General features: G+C 40.7%; 1 protein-coding gene across 1 annotated transcript in view; it reads right to left on the reverse strand.

The window, feature by feature from the left end:
- SELENOP (selenoprotein P) overlaps positions 1-16251 on the reverse strand; it is a 39541-nt gene extending 23290 nt beyond the window's left edge. Inside the window, 1 exon segment of the mRNA XM_060091667.1 lies at positions 16161-16251. Coding sequence (XP_059947650.1) covers positions 16161-16162 — 2 coding nt within the window. The 5' untranslated portion in view covers positions 16163-16251.
- Positions 16252-17668: the final 1417 nt, after the last annotated feature.

The following is a 17668-nucleotide window of genomic DNA, read 5'->3' on the forward strand; positions in this document are numbered from 1 at the left end:
AACTTAAATATATACAAAAAATAAATAAATAAAATAGCTGTCCAGTTACCCATCATGCCATCTTATTTTAATCCATGGGACAGCTCATACTATATTTGGATTTTTCTAGGTATTTATTTGTGTTTGTTTATTATGTCTCCCCACTAAAATCAGGGATCATGGCTGTCTTGTTTACATCTGTAGCCTCAGTATCTAGGAAAGTGGCTGGCATATAGCAAACACTCAATAAAAATTTGTTCATTAATATTACTAAATTGCATCATTATACAAGGCAATATAGCAAATACATTAAAAGCACATATTTTGAGTCCAAACCAATGTTTGGGTTCCATCCCTTCTACACTGCTATTGTTAAAATGACAATTTAACTTCTTTGTCTGTTTCTACACCCTGAAAATGGGAATAGTAACTACTTCACAAGATTGACATGAGAATTAGATAATGTCTTACCTTTACATGTGTATAATATATGTTAGCTATTAATATTACAGAAAATTAAAAAGCACAAATGACATATAGCCTAACTATAGCCCCTCCAAATGTACTTCTATTGTTTGCCTAAAGGCTTGCACTCACATATTGTTGTAATTCATATGCACATAAGAAAACTAATTTTTATTGAGAACTTACCATGTACCAGTTACCATTTTACGCACTTTATATCTGACTTATTTAACCTCTATTGATCATATGAGAAAGCTACTATTACTATACCCATTTTACAGGTGAGAAAAATTGAAGCCTAGAGGGGTTGAGTAATTTGCCCAAAGTTATACAACTAGAAAGTTGGCTCAAACTTGAAAGCTGTGCTCTGTAGACTGTTCTTAACCATTATTAGCATGGGCCTCTCCATATTTTGATTAACTTTTTTAAAAACTTAACATTATAAACAGCAAGGTCCTACTCTATAGCACAGGGAACTATATATATGTGTGTGTGTGTATAACTGAATCACTTTGCTGTACAGAAGAAATTAACACGTAAATCAACTATAGTTTAATAAAATAAATTTTAAAAATAAAAAACATTAGTTCATGCCACTATTTTCATGTATCAAAAAAGTCAACATTGTTGTCATCTTTTAAAAATAGACTATACAATTGTGATGACGGAAAGCAGTTTTTTAAACTGCTGGTGGATATAAATTATTTTAGTTGATCTTAAAAAAAATACTGTAAGGTCATTATTACTAGCTTCACTTTATATAGGGACTCCAAGGCAGAAGTTTCAATGATTCTGCTAACATCACACAGCAAGTTTACGAGCCAAGTCTTCAACGTCCAGTTCTAGTACTTTTGGTCCTTTTTGTAACTGTCTACATTAATGGAATATTACATGTTTAATATGGCATACCCTGTTCAGTTTTGAATTAACAACTGGTGGTCGGAATTTGATATTTGGAGCATAAGTATTTCTTACCCCAACTCTAAAAATCCTCTCAACCTAAATTCAAGATTAAGCAATGGCATTCTACAAAATCAAAGTTTTCTCCTTTTGGTTTCTGGATGGACTTTAAAAGTTTGGTCAATTTGAAACCATAATGGCCTTCATAGTGACATGGTGGGAGAAATCCTACAAGGGTAATGTATCAACAAGAAACCCAGAATTATAGCTCGGCCTATAATTCTGTAAAGAGTAAAGAAAGTGAAAAATCCAGGCCAATCACTCAAAATAAAGCCCAGTCAATGCCATGAAAATAAAAGAGGAGCAGGAGCAAACGTCTGGATCTTTCTGAGGCCTTCTTAAATGAAAGGAACAACTGTCATTCAGACTTTGCATTTATAAACCTGGCCTGGAGTTGGGTTCCCCAGAAGCCTGTTTTATGGGGTTAAAACTCACTGCCTAGAGGGAAAAGTACCAAGTGCAGCAAGTAAAAATGCCTGTTGAGAGTGCAACTGGGACAGGCAGCTGCTAAGCAGGCCCCAGTGATCCCTTCCTCCTGGATCTCATGTCCTTGTGTAATTACCTTCCCTTGAGTGCTGGTGGGACAGGGATAAAATATGGCAAAAGTAATGGGATGTTACTTCCAATGTTAGGTTACAAAAAGACTCTGGTTTCCATCTTTCTTCCCTCTCTCACTGGCTCGCTGGCTCTGAGGGAAGCCAGCTGATATGCTGCGAGCTTTCCTATGGAAAAGTCCATGTAGCAAGAAACTGGGGGAGACCCTCAGTGCAATGGCCAGCAAAGAAATGAATCCTACCAACAACTGCATGAGCCAGCTTGGAACCAGATCCTCCCCCCCGTTGAACTTTCAGATGAGGCTACAGCCCCAGCTGTCACTTTGACTGCAACCTTGAGAGAGACCTTGAGGGACAGGTATTCACATAAGCTGTTCCCAGATTCCTAACTCCAGAAACTGCGAAAAAATAAATGTTTGTTATGTTAAGTGACCAAGTTTTGGGGTCATTTGTTATATAGCAATATATTTCTAATACAGAAACTTTGCCAAAAGCAAAGTCCCCATTATCTGAGACTCACTCATTTATTCATTCTCTTAGTACCTATTTATTGAGCATTACTAAGATAAAGTCATATTAGGGACAAGAAGAGTTCCTTGTCTTCAAGGAGCTACGTTCTAGACAAGTCTACAAATATCTAAGAAAGGCAGCAATACTGAAGGTCCAGTCCAGGAAGGCATTCCCAAAGAAGTGAATTCCCAAAGAAGTTCTTGGCCAGACCTTGCTGGATAGACAGTACTCAACTGGCAGGCAGAGATGGCGATAGGAAAAGCCAGAGAGTGAAGTGGATGGTGGAAGGTAGGAAGCAGGTCTAGACCTCCGAGAGTCTACAAGCTAATGGAAAAGGCATGAGGAAAAGCCACAGGGGAGAAAGAACAAGATTCATTCAGGGTTTCCTTTCTGGCCAGTCACCACCAGCATCAGGGACTCTGGAGAAAGAGCCCATCCTCTGCCTGGTCCTAATACGGTATACACAATTTGTTGATCTTGTCAAAGATGGGGACAGGGAGTGGAATTTCTTCCCTTCAGTTTGTACCATCTCTGAGGTCATTGCTATACTGTTCCATTGTTCCTAAGCTTGAATGAACCATTCATCACTGCAAACGACTCGGGGAAAACAAAATGCACAAAAGGCATTTTCAGATACAGCAGCCTGAGGATTTATGTCTCATCACTTGGAGGCTAGAAATTTAGCTAAAATGATGCATATGTCTCATGAAATGTGGAAGAGAGAAATTTCGGAGTCACAAATTCAGACCCCTAATAAAGATGATTTAATGATGACTGTTGTAGGAGTTTGAATTCCTATTGTATGACAATTGCACATCTGTATTATCATCATTAGACCTTTCTTTGGCTCTTTTTGGAGTCTTTGGAAAAGTCTTATAAGGTTTACTCTAAAAATATTATTTCACAAATGAAGTATTTGAGTAGAAGACATAGGATACCCTCAAACTTCGGCTAATGTTGTTTTCATCACTGATGTTAATTTAATGTCTTGAGTTATTTAGGTCAAACATTTCTATCATGGAAGTTATTACAAGCTGAACTGTGTAACCCCAAAATTCATATGTTGAAGTCCTAACCTCCAGTACCACAGAATGTGGCTGTGTTGGAAGAAAGGGCTTTTAAAGGGATAGTTAAAGTAAAATGAGGTGATGTGGGTGACGGGTAGTAATTCAGTATGACTGGTGTCCTTATAAGAAGAGGAGATTATGACACACGCACACAGGGGAAAGACCGTGTGAAGACACAGGAAGAAGACTGCCATCTGTTAGCCAAAGACAATGACCCTCAGAAGAAACCAACCCTGCCAATACCCTGATCTCAGACTTCTAGCTTCCAGAACTGTGGGAAAATAAATTTCTATTGTTTAAGGCACCCAGCCTGTGTGGTACGTTGTTATGGAAGCCTTAGCAAACTAATAACTAGAAGTCTTTATAGTTTCATGAAAGGAATAAAGAGAATTCTCCCAAAACGTTTTAATCATCCTTTCACAGTAAATATATTTAACTCACCTATAAACTATTTGGTATTTGGTATAAGTTATTCATTAAAAAAAATTTCTGTTAAGAAAAGATGTTTATTGGAGATAAATTAGAAAATACACATAAGCAAAATGAAGAAAATAAAAATCATTCATCCTTAATCAACCAATATTATGATTTATCACCAATGATTTATCCTTGCAGATATATATAGTAATGGTTCAAAATATTCTGACGGAGCATGGACTTTTCCCACAGGACTTTGGTCAAGTGTGGGCAAGCTGGAACCTTCATGAGCTTCCATTTTCTCATCTATAAAATGGGGATAATAAGAACTGCCTTCCTGGGTTTTTGTCAGTTGTACAATATATAATCAAGTACAGTATATAAGCACTTAACAAAGTGCCTGGCACATAGTAAACAAACAATAAATGGTCTGTATATTTTATATAGCCTGTATTTTACTATAACAAGTCATTCTGCACATGCTATTTTTACAGTCTGCTTTTTTTTTTTTTCATGCTTAGTATAGTTTCATTACTAGCTGTTTATGAAGTTCTGTTTCTGGGTATTTAAGCACCCCACATATAAGAATATCGTTTTCTGGTTTCATGGTGTTTTCACTTGAATAGCCTTTCTTCAGGCCTCTTGGTGTAGAATTTCATGCCGCTTTAAGACTCTTGGTCTTTTAGCAGCCTCCTTGCGTTTAGGAAGACTTCCAAAAGCACAGTTGGGGATTGAGAACTCGTTCAAATTTGAGACGGTGCCAGTAGCAAAGAGAAAACAGAACTGTTCCTGCTGACTCTGCACTGCAGCTGCCAGATGCCTTGGTTAACTTGCAGAAAGGGAAACAAAATGGAATGGCGAAACGAAATGCTTTGGAGACGACATGGTGGTGGCAGAATAGGGGTTTCCTCCGCTGGTGCTCTTAGCAGTGGTGCTAAGGGTCAGGATGCCCCAGGCCCACATGTCTTGAGTCCGAGCCAGGCCACCCCATGATGCAGTCAGCCTACAGCCTACAGGAGGGGACTCCAGCCGGACTGCCAAGGGTACTGGAAGTCACCGCCTCAGTGCCCCTGTACCACCCCTACCCCCAAAAGCGACCTCCTCCCCCTGAATCTTTCCTCACTGAGGTTCTTAAAGTGCAAAAACTCAGGACAGTATTTAAACCCAAAGTTCTTAGAATGAATGAGTTTCAAGCCCCTTCCTAAAGCAGGGGAAAGGTAAACAGCTTGAGAGAATACACAGCATGTGTGGGTAAGAAAGATATCAATTCCAAAGCGGAGGCTGGAGGCTGAAGTTAAGTCCTGTTTATCTCCAACTGTGCAAGGGTCATCGGAAGCTGCGCAGGGGGATGGGATGGCGCCATAGGTACCCAAGGTCTCTTACAAATACTCTACAGCCATCACGAAGAAAAGACTACATCCTAACCTGGCATCAGGATATTTCCTAAGGACATGCAGGCCAAGGCTGCTTCCATATAGAAAAGAACTGCTTTTATCCATAAAGTGGCACTTTATGGAACAGCCTTGGGCTCTACGGAAAACAGGGATGGGGGCGGCGAGCTCCCACCTGTCAGCAGCAGTTCTTTCTTCCAGTAGTTCCATTATCACCTCAGGGCAACTCAACAAATATTTGCCAGGCGTCCAGCATGAGCAGGACATTGCATTAAGGCGGATGTACAGAATGAAGGCTGCTCCAGGGAGCTGGAGCTTGTTCGTGCAGCAGCTTTGGCGCTGGAGGCTGTGAGGAACCCACCCCGCTGTACTCCAAGGTCAGCTGCGGGGCTCCCTGCACTGGAAGGGAAGGATCACTATAACACCACCCACTGGGGCTTTCCTGACAACCAGCTTTTCTAAAGACAAAGTGAGAATCTCTCTAATCAAGATAAACAATTTAACATGGATCTTGGAATCACCCTGAGAAACACATGTGACTGTTTATTTCATAAGAGAGTGATTTTGTGGAAGACAAGATTCAGGACTGTGTGTCAATGGCAATATATTGCTGCAGCTGGCTATATATATATGTTTTAATGTCTTTTTTTCTGCTGGTTTTTCTACCAGAGTTTGGAAGCACAGAAGGTCACCAACATAAACTTTGTGCTATAAAGATGCCTCAGTAGAACCCCTAAAATGACACAATTCCCAGAGTCTTGTTTACAACTAAGCAATTCCACCCATTTTTTTGGGATGTCTGAAGACACGGGGTCTTCATTTCTTCATGTGAAAAATGAGCACTGTGCTGGCCAGATGAATCACAATGCCTCCCAAGCCTACAGTCACCTTCCAAAGGAAACTGCCACTTGGAGCCCTGTGGAGGAAAATTGCTCCAGGCCATCAGTCCCAGCTCTGGCTGCACATCAGAATCACTGGAGAGCTTTTAAAACATGCCACTATCCAGGCTCACCCCATAGATTCTAATTTCAGGGTTCCGATTAATCCTGGATGGGGTCTAATTTCTAGGTCATCACAGAAGATTCTGTTTTGCAGCCTGGGTTGAGAACCACTGCTTCAGACCATTCCATAAGCTGGAGAGACCAAGCACAACTCCACCCTCCCTCCCCCATATGCAAGAAATGGGACCAATGTCGAACTCTTAACTCAAGGACAGCCAAGACCTAAGTTGGCCTGGGTCCTCTGAGGTGGCCTGTGTTGGGATCCCCAAGGCAATCCCCATATTCAGAGATTTGCTACAGGGACTCATGGGACTCAACACATAGTTGGACTCATGGTTAAGATTTATTACAGTGACGGAGTAAGGATACACAGTCAGATCCTAATGGAAAAAGACAGGCAGAATCTAGAGAAATCCAGGCACAGGCTTCCTATGCTCTCTTTTTATGAAGGGACACACTTGAACACATTACTTTCTCCAGCAATGAAGGATGTAGTAATATGTGTGCAATGTTTCTTCCAGGAAAGCCCAGTACAGACAGAGCATTCAACATGTTTATTGGGGGCTGGTCACATCTGCACTCTCTGCCTAGCATGCATCAAAATTCCAGACTCCCAGAAGGAAAGCAGGTGCTCAGCATAAATATCCTTGATTGCACAAACAGTCTAGGCACAGAGAACCACCCTTATCAGTTTTGAGAATGGTGAAAACACCCACATACCAGCCAAAGGCCAATCTTGCAAGCAGGCCTTTCCAAAGAGAGCAGTCTCAGGCCTGCTGTGTTAACTCTTTTCTGCACACGGCCCAAAACAAAGATGCTGATTATCAGTTAGATGGGTAAATTCTGTCTCAGGAATTTGACTTGGGAAATAAGAACAGCCTCAGGAAGTTGTTTTGAGAGGAGAAGCGGCCACACACAAAGAGAAGCAAAGATAAGAACATGACCGAGTCACATGATGGCAAGGCTCCAGCGAAGAGCACAAACTCCAGGGCTGAGGGTTCAGCAAGGTAGCTCAGCTGTTAGATCTCTGTTGGCTCTTCTGCCTCCCAAATCCTGTTGTTCTTCTTTCCCTGAAACCTGTCACCCCAGCCGTTCCTGGTTTTCCATGAATATTCTGTGGAGCCACTTTATAAGTTTGTCCTTCCTATATGTAGCTTATCCTTGCTCTAAACCTCCATCTCTCAGCCAGAGTATGTCTTAATATCTTTTAACTAAAAGAGCTCACAAGCTCGCTCATCACATGATACTGACCCAGGACCACCTCAGAGGTAGGCAGAGAAAGAGCAACCAACCACAACCTCAAAAAAAAAAAGTCTTGTGAGTCATCATCCAGACTAGGCTTCACAAAGCCACAGTTATTCTTAGCCACACACTGCCCTCCACATCAAGTGGACTTTTTTGGCTGAATTGGGTGATACCTTTGCAGAAATGATTACAAAGTTTTGGTGATGGAGACCATGAAGATTTGGTCTTTGTGGTCCCGGAATACAAAACAACTAATAGAGGATTGTGGAAAAGTTCCCAGCTCTATGAAACTCATCCAGTTATAACTTGGTCTCACTCATTTAATGTTTAGCTGGACGTGTCTATGGACTTCAAAATCATTTTAAACAGTGAAATAACCACATAAATATTCAGTTCAGATGCTATGAAATTCAAACTTTTAGGTTGAAGGATTAAGACCTGCTTCTATCAAAACAGCACGAGTTTATTCCTCTCCATTCCACAGCCCATCTTTCCAGTGCTAACACCATTACATGCTCTCCCTATCACAATGGTTGTTGATTCAAATAAATCAGAGAATGTTAGAACTGGAAGAGACATTACCAATCACCTGAAATTCAAGCCTCTGGTTTCAGAGATGAGAAGCTATAGGCCCAGCAAGATTTATAGGCTTATCCAAGGTCTCACAGCTGGCTTGAACCAGAGCAGAACTAGAACTCTTAATCTCCTGACTCCCAGGCTAATTTATTGCCACTCTGGACTCTTTGTGTTGGTCTTTTCCTGTGCAACAGAATTCAGGCTCCAAAACTGTGGATAACTTCTGACTATTTTTGCAGCTGTTATCTTTCCAAAGTCTATTATCATTCCCAGAAAATATTAACATTCACAAGGCTGTGGATTTGTGATTGTGCAATAAGTAAATAATACATCGTTCTCAAATGTGCTAATCTTTGCAAACCAAGATCACGTGTTTGTAAATACCAGGAAGCTACACCCAAAATATGTACTTTTGAGTCTCTAAGAACAAGTCAGCACGATGTGTTTTCTGCTACAGTTACACTTAAAAGAGAATTTAACCTTCACTCACTCATTAACTTTTAAAACTATGTCACATGACAGTATTCAATTCAAAAAAGGTAAATGTTACCTGTATAACAACTTTACTCAGACGTTAGGCATCAGTTAATCTATCAGTGATGAATGAAAAATAACTTAGTTAACCATTATTAGAATACCAGCTGTTCCAGGATTGGGCATGGTGAAGGGAGACAAAGCAATACAAAGTAAGATACTCTCAGAGCATTTAATGTGCAGAAGACAAAATGCAGAAAGATATTAAAAATGTGCAGAAAAATATTAAAAACAATAAGCACTAGATCATACAGTATATCTTACAACAATACCCCAAGAACTCAAGGATGAAAGAGAATAGCAGAGACAGGAGGGTCCAATTAATAGTTTTCTGACTGGGCATTTGTGATTGGATGTGATTAAAATAGAGCATTTTTGCTCCAAGGCATAGTAGAAAAGCAGGACAACTTTGATGTCAATCTGATTTTTATTTCTAATTTTTCCATCCACATAATGAGTATTTATTGAGCACATTTTTATGTGCCTAACACTTTGCTGGCCATTGCAAAGGATCCAACTATGGGAGCATTGCTTAAATTCTCAAGGCCTCAGATTCCTTACCACTGAAATATGAAAAGCGTATCAGATAATATTAGGTCCCTTCTAGTTCTTACTTTCTATGAGTCTAACCTCTCCAAGATGAAGAAGGAATTCCTGATAAACTCTTACAATCTGTTTGAAACAATAAAATTTGTGTGCATGGAAACAGGAATACACAATACCCAATTTTCAGGGGTTCTAAAGTTTTTTGTCCTCCTAACACACAGGAGAGTTATAACACATTTCTTTCAGTGGCTCGGTCAGTACACTTGGAGAACATGCCCCATAGAGGGGAGAATCAAAATGGCAGTGGAAAACTAAATAGGTTTGAAAAGTTCTCCCAGGTGATCCAGACATGAGCCCCTCTTCTCAGAAGGGCTCTGCCACCTCTTTGCTCAAGTAAGAATCATTGGATTAAATGTTCAAATGAATGGAATAGTTCTGATGAAATGTGCTGAAATGGTAAAGAATAAAAACTTTCTTCTTTCATTCAAGATAAATTCAAATACCTACTGTGTTCCAGTCATTGTGCTAGGTACTACAAATTAAAAATAAAGAAGCAAACCAGAGACCCGGCCCTTAAGGAACTTAGAGCATGGTAGCCTAGGTCAACTACAGGACACTACAGGCTACAAATATCAGAAAACCTGACAGGCTTAAACACTAAGGACTGTGATTGGATGATGTAGCTGGAATCCTAAAAGTAGGGCAGGCATCACAGTTGGCTTCATCTAGTGATTCAAATTAGTTGGTTTCAAGGAACCTTGGCTTCAAGTCCCAGCTCCTCACTTACTAGCAACATGACTCCAGTGAGTTGTTCAGTTTCTCTAAATCTCAAGTTCAACATCTGTAGAATAGGAATAATAATTGTTCCTGCCTCAAAGTGTTGTTATGAGGATTAAATGGGACAATGGTAATGAAGCACTTAGCCTGATGCCTAGAAAAAAGCAAAGGCTCAAAACAGTTATTATCACTATCATCATAATTAAAGTGGCTGACTATGTGCAAAAGTGAGACTTAAAAAAAATGCAGAATTTTACAACCCACAGCTAAGCTTGTGAAAAAAGACAAAAAGTTGGTTGAAAAGTGATTTGGGAAGGATAATTTGCAGAATGTAGCAGAAGTCCTTTTGGAGAAAGGAAGATAAAAGGGTGGTTACTGGGGGGAGATCTCAGGATGGAGACAGAACTCGTTATTTTGGAAGTAAAGAAACCTGGGTATTTTTATAGTCTGAGAGGTGGGATCTAGTAGAGGTGAAGAAGCTGAAAATACTAGAGAAAAAGAGAATATTGCAAATTGCAGAGGAGATGGACACCAAACACAGGTGTAGGCATTTTCCTTGAGCAGATGATATGATGACAATTTTTTAATTATTCCATTTTATTAAATGCTTACTACGCCAGGCACCAGCCTAAGTACTACGCATGTTATCTTATTTTAGCCTCACAACAACGTTAAGAAGTAGATACTTTTTATCTCCATTGAGCACCTCTGTTCAAATCTAAAACTGAGGTTTGGAAATTGTTAAATAACACCTAGTAAAAATGGAACACAAATATGAACTTGACTTTCACACCAAAACCTGTGTCTTGATACCTAAGTTAAACTGAGGTAAAGAAATGAGAAGAGGTGCATATATTACATATACTAAAACATCTGTAGCTTGGGGATAGCAATTAGTGGGAGTCTGTACTGGATAGAATCCGTATTCTCCAGGAAGTATACAAAATTAACTACTGAGATAGAGGAGTTCAGACAATGTCTAGAAGTCACAAAGGAAGGAAAAGAATTACTGGGGGAGAGGCAATAGTCAATAAGAATTTTCCAGAATCAATGAAAGACTTAAATGTTCAGATTTAAGAATCACAATGAATACTAAGCTAAACAAGTAAAAACTAAGCCACACTTAGATTCACCCAGGTAAGACTGCAGAACACCATTGATAATAAGAAAATTTTAGTACTCAGAACAAAAAAAAAACAGATTACCTACAAAGTAACAATTAGACTAAAGCAGACTTCTCAACAGGAGAAAACAAAGACCACAAAATAACAGAAAGTGCTGAGGGAAAATATCTGCTAATGTCATTGAAGAGGAGAGAGAAAGTTTGAGTGTGTGTGTTTTCAAACAGTCCCTGAAAGAACTACTAAAGAATGTACTTTAGAAAGAGGAAATTTAACAGAAAAGGGATGAGTGGAGAGCGAAAACCAGTATGGATCAAAGAACTTGGTAAATACTGATACTTTGGTAAATATTCATTCACTATTTGAAATAACAATGATAATAATGACTACTGAAGAGAGAAATTTAAATGAAGTAAAACTAAGATACTTAAAAAATGGAAGAAGGGGAAGGTGATTTAAATTAAAGAATTCTAAAGTCATTATTTTGTTCAGAAATAGTGGAGACATATCAATTTTTGACTTTTTAGAGTATGTTTCTTTTTAATGTAAGAGTAACTGTTATCAAATTAGAATCTCTAATTTTAAAGGGAGGGAACTTCAAAATCATGGTTTTAGAGTGAACATAGGAATGGGTGTGACTAACTGTAGGTGTAATTAATTTCTATAGAGAAAAGGATCTAAAGGAAATAGGACAAAATGTTAGGATTTGTTAGTATCTATTATTTTCTGTATTTTTGAAATATTTTGCAATTAATTTTTTTTTTAAAAAAGAAGAGGCTTCTGGTGCTTTTAACTGACAGGTTTTGCTTAATCACATATCAAGCCACCATCACTGAACCTTCACTAAATGAAGAAGCTGAACCAGCGAAGCTCATATTTGTCTAGCTAGGGCCTCACCACCTGCAGAAGCAGAAGTAGATGATATGTTCCTTTCTGTTTCTGTAAGCAAAGTGTCTCTGTGAGGCATCTGGACTTTAAGCACGTGAGTCAGGCTCATAGTTATAGCCTGTCTCACCAGGTCACAGTGACCTTTGTGATTATCACTTAGATGCTTCTGGAAGGATAATCTTAGTAGTCTTTCAAAGTCCTTTCCAAGTCTCTGTCAGTCTATGTTTATCATTTTCATGGTCTAATTAGGCAGTTTTCATAAATTGATACAAAGTGTCTTCTGCATGAACACAGTCAAGCTTTACAGCTGTTGTAAAGAGAGTATCACTCTAACTCTGCCTGGCTAGAGTTGGTTGGTTTGTTTGTTTTAATGGGATATGAGTCCTTTAATAGCAGTCTAATCCCTTCAATTTACAAAAAAGTGAGGGCTAGAGAAATCAGTCTTCTTGCCCAATATCTTACAACTAATAAATGAGAAAGCTGAAAATCAAATTTTGGACCCATCACTATCATCATTCTCTAAGATAATGCCTACATTCCTAAGCTGTTACAGGAAGTAGTATGTTATCTGTGAAGATCCTGAAAGTATCAACCACGAAGATATCATGATTTATAGCCACCTGATTTAACTCCAGTGGAACAGCAAAGTGCAATGCCTCTGGCATTCGAGGCCACACCCCCGGGCTATCCATGTCTAGCCTGTGCCTGTCCAATGCAGCCAGGCTCCTGGGATCTTCAGAGGTAAGTCCTCCTGCATGACCCCAAGTTGTGAATCCAAGTTGTGAAGAGTTTGAGGAAGACGCATTTGCTGACAGTACAACCTTAACAACAGCCATAAGGTTGCTAACATGGTTAGACACACCTCACTGGAATGATCAAAACTGCCCAGGTCACCTGCTGTTGGGTTAAAGAACCATTACCTTGGAGAGGACTCTGAGAAGTCACAAAGGACACCGAGATCTAACCACAGCACTTTTCAAACTCTCTTGTGCACATGAATCATGCAGGTATCTTATGAAAATACAGATTCTGATTGAGTGGGCTGGGGTAGGACCTGATACTCTGCATTTCTAGCAAACTTCCAGGTGGTATCCATACTGCTGGTCCCACGGGTACCCTTCAAGTAGCCAGGCTTCTCCCCGTGCACAAAATTCTCACAGGGTCTGTGATGAGGAGACTGTGCTTCTCTAAGGCAGGACTTGGGCGGCCAGGGAGGGTTGGAAGCAGGTGGACTGTGTGAGCAGTATGCACAGAACTAGTCATGTGCCGCAAGAGTTACGGGGGTGAACACATGACCATGAATGATTAATGAACCTGAAGGAGACGTTTCCTGAAGGCTTCTGGGAGAGAAAGGTTTCCTTTTTTTTGAGAGAGGTTTTGAAAGTGGCTCTTTTTTTTTTTTTTGCTTTACGCGGGCCTCTCGCTGTTGTGGCCTCTCCCGTTGTGGAGCACAGGCTCCGGACGCGCAGGCTCAGCAGCCATGGCTCACGGGCCCAGCCGCTCCGCGGCATGTGGGATCTTCCCGGACCTGGGCACGAACCTGTGTCCCCTGCATCGGCAGGCGGACTCTCAACCACTGCGCCACCAGGGAAGCCCTGAAAGTGGCTCTTGATGGTTCATTCACCTTCCAGCCAAGATGGAGTAGCCAGCACCAGTACCCTCCTGCTGGAAACTACTAAAACACAGGGTAAAAATATATAAAGCAATGATTTTCAGACATTGGACATCAGGTTGTGCAGGACAGTAATCCCTGGGAAAGGGGAAAAACTGAAAAAAATAAAACAGAGTGTCAGTGAGCTGTGGAACAACTTCAAGCAACCTAATTTTATGTTATTGGATTAACTGGGGTGGAGTGGTAATAGAAGAAAATATTGGAATAGATAATGGTTGAAATTTTTCCAAATTTGATTTAAAAAAACAGAAACTCAAGACTTGAGAATCTCAATGAGCCCCAAGCACAAGAAAAAAGAAGAAAAGAAAGGAGAGAAAGAAAGGGAGAAAGACCGGATCATTTTAGTAAAGGTAATTTGTCAGTGGTGGAAATCTGTAAAATATTTTCCCTTAAAAGAAGTCTGTATGTTAACCAGTTTTGAAGAACCTGTTTTAAATGAATTGCTGTTCTCCTTTAAGTCAGTACTGCAATGATGATAGTTTGATTTCTGTTTCTGCAGAACTCAAAACTAGCTTGGATATGTGAACAGATCTCATTGTTCTGCTAATGTATTATTCATCTTGGTCACATGTTCAGGCCAGACCAGGCTCAAAAGGCAGCCATAAATTCTGTGCCCATGAAATTATCTGTTTCACCACAGCTACAAATACTATATTCCTTTCATGTGTGTATTTAGGGGCTCGATTTCCATCCCATTCTTCATTTAGATATACTGAAGGCCAACATGGTCTATATGACCTGCAAACTACTGTGAGTGAAAATATGATGATGATTTTTTCTTACTTAATTGTTCCAAGTTTCACATACCCTTCATGTCTGGAATGGCCTCTCGAGCACTGCTTGCTCCCCCTCTCACAATTTCACAATACACACCGCTTACTGTCCAAGAGCACAAGGAGCGTCCAAGAACCCAACGATGAAAGAGGGAGAGAGGGAACTGGGCGTTGTCATCAGCCGCCTAGCACCACTGTCACTCTTGGCCCTGCTCCAGCTAATGATTGCTTGTCCCTGCTCTGGGTTATAGTTCCAAGGTTTTAGCTCTTCCACCCTTTGATGCTTAGCCATTTTTTCTGCAAAGGCTTGAAATCATGCCAGAGTGAATGTGTCATCTAGGAGGGGTTCCTGCCTTCAACACACTCTGCCCTGAAACCAGCCTTTACCCAAAATCCTTAGACCCCTGCACTGAGTCTTGAATCCCTTGTCCTCCTGGTTAGGTCTGCTTTAGGGTCCATGCTGTCCTTCCCTGTCAGCAGACTCCAGTTCAACCTAAAGGTTTCTCTAATCTACCTTTAGCAGGTCCAGGGCATTCCCATCTCTTCCTCATAGGAAGGCCTGATCTCTTTATGTAATTGGTCTCCCCTTCTCCGGAACTCTGCAAACCAAGCGAAGGGCTTGTATAAGGGCTTGTATCATCCGATACAAAAGGTTCTGTCCCCTTTCTCAGGATATCAGCTCCTTCGAGTCTCATCTTTGATAATTAAGAGGAGGCTACTCATCCTTCTCTTAAGGAGGACTTCATGCATAAAAGTGAAACAAATGTCAATGCTTAGGTGATTTTGTTATCTCTTTCTATAAATATGGAATTTGCTCACACGATATTTTAGAATTCTGCTTCAGCCCCTCACCCCATTATTCAGAATCTCCACCATACTAAGAAAGCTGAAAGAATTCCAAAGGACATATATCTATAGGTGGAAAAGAATCACACTGCTTTTGTTTGTTTATTTTAATACCAATGATCATTTTTAGACATCAAGACCTTCTAACAGATTCTAATTCCAAGGAATCCCAAGCTCCCTATAAGTCCTTCCAGCTCCTATCTTGCCTATCTTAACATAAATGAGTCCTCTCCTACTGACCTGGGTGCACAAGAATTTCCTTTCCTCCCTGCTCCCAGGCCAGGGCCTCTCTACCAGGGAGTTGTCTCCACTTGTGCCACAAAGGGTAAGCTCAGATGCTCATAGTTTGGAACTCTTCCCTTGCCCTTTCTGGGTGTGACTGAGGAACAAAAACTAGGAAGGAGACATCCCAGAGAGTGGATGTTTCTCATTTAGATCTAAACAATCTCTATCCCAATAAACAAGCCCTTCGCAAACGACCAATCAGAAAAACTGTTAGTACCTCTAGCATCTAGCCATTGCCTAGCACATAGTAGGCACCTGTTCAATACTGAATAAATGAACAAATCTATGCCTTTCCATGTGTCTCTGACTGCAGCAAATATCATGAATTTCAATCACTTAATATATTATACTTCTATATTTGCACTTTAACAGGAACCTCCCAAAATCTTAAGGCAAAAGAAATTATTATTGCTCCGAAACACCATGGTTACTCTAATAATAGGATTCCAATATTGGTTATTTTTGCTGTCTGAGGATCATTAGCACGAGCTTCTACAACAACCAACCCTAAAATTTCATCAAGCCACAGCTGTTTTATTTCTAGTCCACTCACATTCTGATGTTGATTGGGCGGCTCTCCCAGGTGGATTTCTTCTAAGCTTTAACTCAGGGATCCAGGCTCCTTCCATCTGTGGCTCTGCCTCCTGGAAAGGAAAAAGAAGCGTAGAAGATCTAGGAAACGTTCGTGGCTGTATCACTTCTACTGATATTCTATTGTCCAGAACTAGTCTTGTGGTCCCAGCTAGATGCAAGAGCATCTGGTGGGAAAGGTGATTTTCTTGTTTGCTCCGGAATTGAATGTACACAGTTTGGTGAACACATTGCACTATCTTTGCCATAGGGGCTAAAGGAGAATTTCATGCTGGGGGGCCAGGACCTCACTAACATTGTAACCTGTACCCTATTTCTCCTATGCCTTTCTCTTCGGTGCAGATTCATCATGCATATCCCCTCAGTCAGTCACTTAGAATATAAAAGCTTTCACTATGATCTGAAAAATTATAGTAAACACACTATACAAGTAGGGTTGTTCCATGTAAACAGTTTGGTTTCAAAGCCCATGTGTGAGTTGCTTATGAGACAAAAATTGTCTAGAGATTCAGCAAATATTTGCTATTGATGGTGAAAGTGACAGCAATGTTTCCTCTGCCTGATCTCTGGCCTTAACACTTTCCATCTCAAAACTCTCCCTACAAAGTCCTACTGCTCTTCCCAGTTTCACTGTTCAGTTCCCAGTTCTACTGGGGGAAGTAAAGTCATTTCTACAGCCTCAGGTCAAGCCAAAACGTGTCTTCTCAAGTCACAATTTTTGGTGCTAATCCTAACCGTCTATAGCTACTCCCTCACTGTCTACTGCTATTCATTATATGTACTTCTCTCTGCATCTAGTTAACTTCTTTCTTACCTATCATCCTCTACAGATCTGTGGGCCTAAGTACCACCTCTGTGTGGCACGGTCAACAGCATACATTGAAGCAAGGGTCCCTTATCACCACATCCTCAATGCTTACTATGGTCTCCTAATCAGCTGTTGTCACTGACCTTCTCACCAGCTTCCAGAAAGAAGAGGATTCTATTGACAAATTCTTCTTCTCCACTTCCCAGTTAGCTGTTTGTACCCAGGATCGCCTCACCCTCAAGCCAGTGATTAAAGGGCCTCGGGGAAATCAAAAGGGCTTAGCAGCAGCAGGAGCCCTGATTTCTATAGGCATTTGCTGAGAACCTACGGTTTTCTACACAGTTCTAAGAGCTTTCAATGGATTGTCTCAAGGAATCCTCAGAATGCCTCAAGACTACTATGACTTCACTTTTACAGAAAGTTACGTAACTTGCCCAAGGCACACACTAATGGTGGAGCAGCACCCAGGCATCATGGATCATGAAGCAGCATTGTGGTGTGGATGTGTGTGGAGGGAAACAGGAAGACGAGGAGGGTATTCCCTCCTCTGTGCTAACGGTGGGACTACCATGTGAAGAAAATCTGGGCAGGAAGATGCTAGGGCCCTGCTTCTCCCCCTCCCCCTCCCCCAGCAGCTGCACCCAGAGCCAGGGGCTCCCAGC

Source organism: Mesoplodon densirostris, chromosome 3, assembly GCF_025265405.1.
Source record: "Mesoplodon densirostris isolate mMesDen1 chromosome 3, mMesDen1 primary haplotype, whole genome shotgun sequence".
Classification (NCBI taxonomy): Eukaryota; Metazoa; Chordata; class Mammalia; order Artiodactyla; family Ziphiidae; genus Mesoplodon; species Mesoplodon densirostris.